Genomic DNA, 7,432 nt, shown 5'->3' on the forward strand with positions numbered 1-7,432 from the left:
AGCATAAAACACATAATTCACATAATATTCACATAATTCCTTTTCATTTCTTCAAAATGAGTTACAAAGGTTAACCTAGACTATCAACTCAATATAAATGCCTAGGCTAGAAACACGAGTGTTACAAATGTGACTTCATATCAACACCTGTGATATAAATAAACTGAGTGGGTCAGGTTGGGAAACCTGGTGAGTACACAGGGTTTTCAACCCACAATAATATCATTATTATGTTTAAACAATCAAGCAATTAAACCCCATTACCCATCCCCATTATATTCTCTATTCTTAAGGATCTACCCTTAGAATCAGCTTATTCCTCGTTCATTCGTTCCTAAGGATCATCCTAAGGAATCAGCACGAAGTCCATCGTCACCGGGGTTTAGGCACTAAGTCTGCATAGTTGCCAGAATTTATACAATAGGCACTAAGTCTGCATAGTCGCCAGGGTTTTGGCACCAAGTCTGCATGATCACCAGGTTCTAGGCATCAAGTCTGCATGATCACCAAGGTTTAGAGTACACCGAGTGAACACATCGTTCACAACACCTACAGGTTGCGAGCCTGCTAGTGTTCCACTGGACTGTCTAGAATAGTCCGTGGTTGTCATCCATACTCTGCTGAATGACGGGGACATCATTTGGGAAAAAGGCTTCTCACATCGTACACCTCTCACCCACACCTCATAGTCTATATCACCTCTCAACTCATCGTCCAACTCACATATCATCTATTATATCTACCCATGTTTTACCCCAACATTTTCGTAGATATAAAATACATATATAGTTTAAATTATTTAAAACATGTATAAAATCTTTCACCGAGCATAGACAGCAAGTAAACAGACAATATGCACACATAGCACGTAGTAAATACTTCATATCTATGTGTAAGTTGAAGGGGACCATGCACTCACTTGAAAGGTGGTGACTCAGCACCCGGACAACGCTTCGATACTCTCAAAACAATTTCTTCGATAAAACCTAGTACCAATACCACTAGGGTTTAGTCTAACGATAACCGCGACAAATTAATAGTCTGACTATTATTATTATTATATAAGCGTTAAATAACACTCAATATAACTCATAATAATAGCCCAAATAATTATTTTAAGGACCTAATAACATTACTATAATTATTTGGAAGCTATATTAAAAATTGCGTAAGCGTAGCTCACTTACAGCGAATTTTATCGAAAACTAGAACTTTATTTGGAGCAGCGTTTCGAAACCGAAAGACTCTTTTTCTCGGGACTCGGGGAGCCTTCGGGCTTCCTTAGGGTGCTAGGGGATTTATCTAGGGTTTAGGGAAGCTAGAGAGAGAAAGAAATTAGAGAGAGAAAGGATTTTGGTGTGAAAAATGCGGGCAGCCTCGGCCTCCTTTTATAGCTGTGAGGGCCTCGCTATGCTGGGCGTTCAGAAGCTCCACGCGGGGCGTAGCTTCGGATAAGGCAGACAGGTGGCAAGCTTCGGACGGGGCGACGTGGCTCAAGCTGGACCGAGGAGTGCAAGGCGTACGCGGCGCGTTCCGGACTTTGTACGCGGGGCGTAATGCGAGGGTGACGCGTCAAGATCCGAAGCGACTTAAGGAACCAACATCGGACGGCTGGGAGCTAGGCCACGTCATCAATCCATGCATCAGTTTCACAAATCTCACCCTCAACTTCTAAAAATCGTAACTTTCGCATACGAGCTCCGTTTTTGACGTTCTTTATATCCACGCGAAGGTGGGAACGTACTCTACAACTTTCGTTTAGACTCCATCGGCTAATTTTGACTCGATTCTAAATTTTATATTATTAACAGGTCGGGACATGATTGGTCCGTTAAATCCTCATAACTTCTTCATCCGACGTCCGTTTTCACCCATATTTTTCTCGTTACGCTACCCTTAACGAGATCTTCGATTCTCGTTTAGGTTGTGTCGGCTAAAAATCACTCGATCTAATATTCGAATTTCGGGTTGTACACAGCTAATCCGAAACTTTGAAAAATCATAACTTCTTCATACGAAGTCAGATTTGGGCGTTCTTTTTATCGATGTTCTTAGTTTAACATACTCTACGATCTTCGTTTATATCGCTAAGGCTAAAACTCGCTCTATCGTAAATTCACTATTTACGCTTCCCGGTGTCGTGTCGGTTCCGTCGCGAAACTTTGACGAGTCATAACTTCTTCATTATAACTCGGATTTTGGCGTTCTTTATATGTATGGAAACCTCGTGACATATACTAAAACTTGGTTCAAATTATTTATTCTAAATAATCTTTTGCTGAAAAGTCGTTTTCGACCGCTATTGCCTCTAAATTGACTAGCCCGGATCTACGGGCGTTACAGTTTGGAGGAAAGACCGTTGTATTTGGAGGTGACTTTGGACAGGTTCTTCCAGTAATACAAAGAGGCAATAACTCGGATATCATGTAAGCATCGCTGCATTCATCCAGATTATGGTGTGAATGTACAATTTTACATTTAACAATAAACATGAGTCTTCAAGTTGGCTCTCCAACTAATGATTTGGATGAGACAAAAGCATTTGTTGAATGAATTCTTAAAATTGGTGAAGGTAATAATGGTGGTTCTAATGATAGTGAATCTAAATTTTGAATTTCTAGAAGACAGGTGACCATATCTATTCAATTGTATCTACCATTTATCTATCTTTTGAAAACCATCTTGATGATCCATCATGTTTTAAGATAAATCTATTTTGGTCCCTACAAATGAAGTGGTCGACGCTACCAATGACTACATGTTAGGATTGATGAAAGATGAAGGGAAAACGTATCTGAGCTCAGACTTTTTATGTGAGACAGATTTAACAAATTGTTTTGAGGAATCAGTTTACTCTCCAGATGTGTTGAATATTTTTAAGGCATCTGCAATTCCCAACCTTAAACTTGCACTAAAAACAGGTGTTCCGATCAAGTTACTTTGTAATATCGACCAAACCAAAGGTCTATGTAATGGTACCATGCTACAAATTGTTAGGCTTGGAAAGCATGTCATTGAGGCACGAATTATAGCTGGTAGATTCTTCAATAAGCCTACTTATATACCTCGCATGAAGTTAACTCATGATAAAAGAATCATCTTCCGTTTTCAGCGGAGACAATTCCATGTGGCTGTTTGTTTTGCTATGACTATTCACAAAAGTCAATGACAATCATTATCAAGTGTTGGATTGTAGTTGTATAGACCCGTCTTCACGTTTGGTCAGGTATATGTACTTGTTTCTCGCGTCACAAACAAAAAATGTTTGATGGTACTCATATATGACAAAAAAGGTCGTCCAACTAATAAAACAAAAAATATTTTCTACAAAGAAGTCCTTCAACGATTATACATATTCAGACATTTCATTTTAAGTTTTTGACATTTCAATATAACCAGTATCACAAAATACAAACTCTATTTATGCTACTTGATCTTTTTTTAATTATTCTCTACATTTTTTATGACTTCCTATGTTTTTTTTCCTACGTTTCCCCATGTTTACACAGGTCATAACTTAGTAGAAATACTAATCCACATTGTAAATGCATTTTGGTGAAAACACTAATAAGCCATAACACCAATAAGAGAAGGTATGAAAAGGTCAAAATGAAGACAAAATATAAGAAACCTAAACCATAGCTGATATCTTCACAAAAAATGTTCCTAGAATATACAAGAAAAGGATTTTGTGATCATAGTCATTTACACAAAATGATTGTTGGATAAAAGCTATTAAAAAAAAGTTAGCCCATATTATCTACAGAAGATGCTAGCAGATTTGATTAGTCGGAGTCACTATCCATTGAATTTGATTACCAGAGTTGCTTTGTTCTCTACTTTCCATGGTATCTTCTCTTTCTCCAAAAATCCAACAACCTAAAATCATCCAAAATAATAATAATGAAATAATAATTGAAATAAATATAATTTAATATATTTCATAATTCATACCGCCTGTTTAAGTTTCCCTGATCCGATGTTAACTTTCATTTCCAGAACAGTTGTACATTATAAATCCATTAGACACAAATTTTGTATATGTATATTAGGTATTATGCATTAGAATATCATGATACTTACATCCACTATATGCACCTAGAAAAACGAGAGGCTTTACAATCTGCATTGTGGATTCCATATGTTGTTCACTTAGCTTGAATGTCATCATATCATACTTTTTGTTACTGTAGGATTCCATTTCCAATATCATATATCAAAACCATATAACACATACTCATATACAAAATGATTTTGAGAAAAAAATAGCTAACCTACCCATTGATTTTAATTTTCAAGATAGTTTTGTTTTCTTCTTCTTCTTTCCATTCCATGTTTTCTGCTTCTAAAAAGTCAACTATCTACATAATAATAATAATATTAAAATAATATTCTTTAATGAAGCAAAATATACTTTCATAATTCAAGTTCAAACGTACCGCCTTTTTAATCATCACACCTCCTGTGACAACTCTCAACTCCCTCACATCTGTACATAAAAAAGACACATTTACAAAATCTGTAGATGTATTAACTATTATGTATGTGTATGGATTAATTGCATGCTTAATTACATCCAATAAGTGGATAATACAAAATATGGATTTTCAGGAACAGCAAAGCGTTGTCCACAAGCTGATAAGATATATTGATTGTCTTCATGCTTTGTATATCCCCATCATCATGTTCCTTCAGTGCATCATCAAAATTCAAAACTCATAAGTAATAACTATCTGCATTCCTACCCATAACTCTTAGCATCATATTCTTACCTCACATACTGACATGATTAACATCGAAGCAACATCTGCTTCATTCATATTCGAGGTTGAAGGTCTCTGCTTCTTCTTCTTCCTTTCATGCTTCATTTTGCTGTTGCACACCAAGATATGATATACAATGTCTTAGATTAACATATTAAACTCATAAGGAGGTAAATGAAAGATCACAAAAAGAAAGAAAAAGTTGACTACAGTTTCTAGCTAGTCGAGATATGGAATACTTCATCAACAAGATACAAGGTTTATATGTATCCATCATCTGAGTTAAAATACATTTTCTAATGATACATGCACGAATAACTTGCCAAAGAATCAGAGCAACAACTATATCAGTAATTACATCAACATTCCATGAGAAACAAGAGAAATATGAAAAAAGGTCAAGGTTCAAGCACTTGAGCACATCAACATTTCAGCAGAGATAAAAAAACAAAGTAATGCAAGCATAATCGAAGTTCATATTCAAACAAAACAAACGAAAATCAGAATTCAAACATTTGATCACTGAAGTAAAAAGTGAAATTATTAAAAAAATAAAAAATGCAAAATATTTTTCTTTAGTCCTTGATTGCACTCCGGATGCAAGTAACCAAGAACAAATGACTTTGATTATAAGATGTGTCGATGTTGTGAGTGTTCCAATAAAAGTAGAAGATTTTTTTCTAGAATTCTTAGTTGTAGAAGATACATCTAGTTTATGACTTTTTAATGTTTTACAAGATACTTTGAAATCTCTTGACTTGGATTTAAGTTGTATCCACGGAAAAGGGTATGAAAATGGAGCAAATATGAAAGGCAAACATCAAGGTGTTCAAAAAAGATTGCTTGATATAAATTCAAGAGCTTTTTATATGCCTTGTGGATGTCATAGTCTTAATTTAGTTTTATGTGATATGACAAATTCTTGTCATAAAGCAAAAACTTTTTTTGGTACTTTTCAAACAATATATAATGTTTTTTCTAGTTCTACACAAAGATGGAGTGTTTTACTTAAGTATGTAGATGAATTAACACTTAAATCATTTTCTGCAACACGTTGGGAAAGTCGCATTGAAAGTGTTAAGGCAATAAAAACTCAACTTTTTCAAATTAAAAAAGTTTTAAAAGAATTAGCTAAAGTGAGTGATGATGGAAAAGTTTGTAGAGATGCTGAATCATTAATAAATGGTGAATTTTCTAGTTATGAATTAATTTTAAGTTTAGTAATATGGCATGATATTTTATTTAGAATTAATTTGGCAAGTAAAAAGTTGCAAACCAAAGATATGATTCTTGATGTTGCGGTAAAAAATTTAGCAGGGTTAGTTTATTATTTTGAAATTTATAGGGAAAATGGGTTTGACTATGCTATTATTGAAGCTAAAGAAATAGCACTTAGTGTTGTAGTTAAACCTGAATTTCCTATTAAACGTATTGCTTATAGAAAAACACAATTTGATGAAATTCCAAATACTGAAAGAGAACAACAATCTTCTAAAGAAAAATTTAAAACATATTATTTTATTGTTCTAGTGGATATGGCCCTTACACAATTGAAAAGTAGATTTGAGCAAATGCAACATTTTGAATCCATTTTTGTATTTTTGTTTGATGGTTCAAAGTTAAAATCCTTACTTGATGATGAATTACAAAAATGTTGTATGAAACTTGAAACTAGTTTGACAGATGGTGAGGAACTTGATATTGATGGAGGAAATTTATTTATTGAATTACAAGTTTTGCAGGTAATGTTGCCGGATGAAGCATACAAATGTGAACTTCCTTGGTCGGCTATCCAAATTATGGAGTTCGCAAAGAAAATGGACATGTTTCCTAACCTGTTGGTAGCATATAAGATTTTGCTGACAGTACCGGTTACAGTAGCTACTGCGGAAAGGGGTTTTTCAAAATTGGAGTTATTGAAATCATATCTTCGAAGTACCATGAGTCAAGAAAGATTAAACGGATTAGCAATATTGAGTATTGAAAGTCACTTTCTACAAAGTCTTGATTATCATAAAATTAGGGATGTTTTTGCTTTAAAATATGCACGTAGGCATCATTTTAGATGATTTTTTGTATGTTTTTGTTTGCATAACTTTGATTATAAAAATTTATTTCAATTTTGCTATAACTTTTTTAATATATAAGGGCATTTTTTTAGTATATCGCCTCGAGCATTAAAACTGAATGGACCGGCCTTGTACAGAAGGAAAATATTTTTCTATAATCCTTGATTGCACTCCGGATGCAAGTCACCAAGAACAAATGACTTTGATTATAAGATGTGTCGATGTTGTGAGTGTTCCAATAAAAGTAGGAAGAAATTTTTCTAGAATTCTTAGTTGTAGAAGATACATCTGGTTTAGGACTTTGTAATATTTTACAAGATGCTTTGAAATCTCTTGACTTGGATTTAAGTTGTATCCGCGGACAAGGGTATGATAATTGAGCAAATATGAAAGGCAAACATCAAGGTGTTCAAAAAATATTGCTTGATATAAATTCAAGAGCTTTTTATATGCCTTGTGGATGTCATAGTCTTAACTTAGTTTTGTGTGATATGACAAATTCTTGTCATAAAGCAAAAACTTTTTTTGGTACTTGTCAAACAATATATAATGTTTTTTCTAGTTCTACACAAAGATGGAGTGTTTTACTTAAGTATGTAG

General features: G+C 34.1%; 2 protein-coding genes across 2 annotated transcripts; both read left to right on the forward strand.

Annotated features, from left to right (window-relative positions):
* The first annotated feature begins 2,758 nt into the window (after positions 1-2,758).
* LOC145098120 (uncharacterized) lies at positions 2,759-3,169 on the forward strand. Its single transcript, XM_079035793.1, has one exon. It carries the CDS (start codon positions 2,759-2,761, stop codon positions 3,167-3,169), a length of 411 nt encoding a protein of 136 aa, XP_078891919.1.
* Positions 3,170-5,569: 2,400 nt separating this feature from the next.
* Positions 5,570-6,832, forward strand: LOC145098121 (uncharacterized). The gene has a single exon (XM_079035794.1). The coding sequence runs from the start codon at positions 5,570-5,572 to the stop codon at positions 6,830-6,832; it is 1,263 nt and encodes a 420-aa protein (XP_078891920.1).
* The last annotated feature ends 600 nt before the right edge of the window (positions 6,833-7,432 follow it).

This window comes from Lactuca serriola, chromosome 4 (assembly GCF_051521515.1).
Source record: "Lactuca serriola cultivar US96UC23 chromosome 4, Lser_US96UC23_V15, whole genome shotgun sequence".
NCBI classification, from domain to species: domain Eukaryota; kingdom Viridiplantae; phylum Streptophyta; class Magnoliopsida; order Asterales; family Asteraceae; genus Lactuca; species Lactuca serriola.

Excerpts from the sequence above, each read along its gene's own strand:
- LOC145098120 (XM_079035793.1), top strand. The coding sequence starts at position 2,759 with ATGTTAGGATTGATGAAAGATGAAGGGAAAACGTATCTGAGCTCAGAC.
- LOC145098121 (XM_079035794.1), top strand. The coding sequence starts at position 5,570 with ATGAAAGGCAAACATCAAGGTGTTCAAAAAAGATTGCTTGATATAAAT.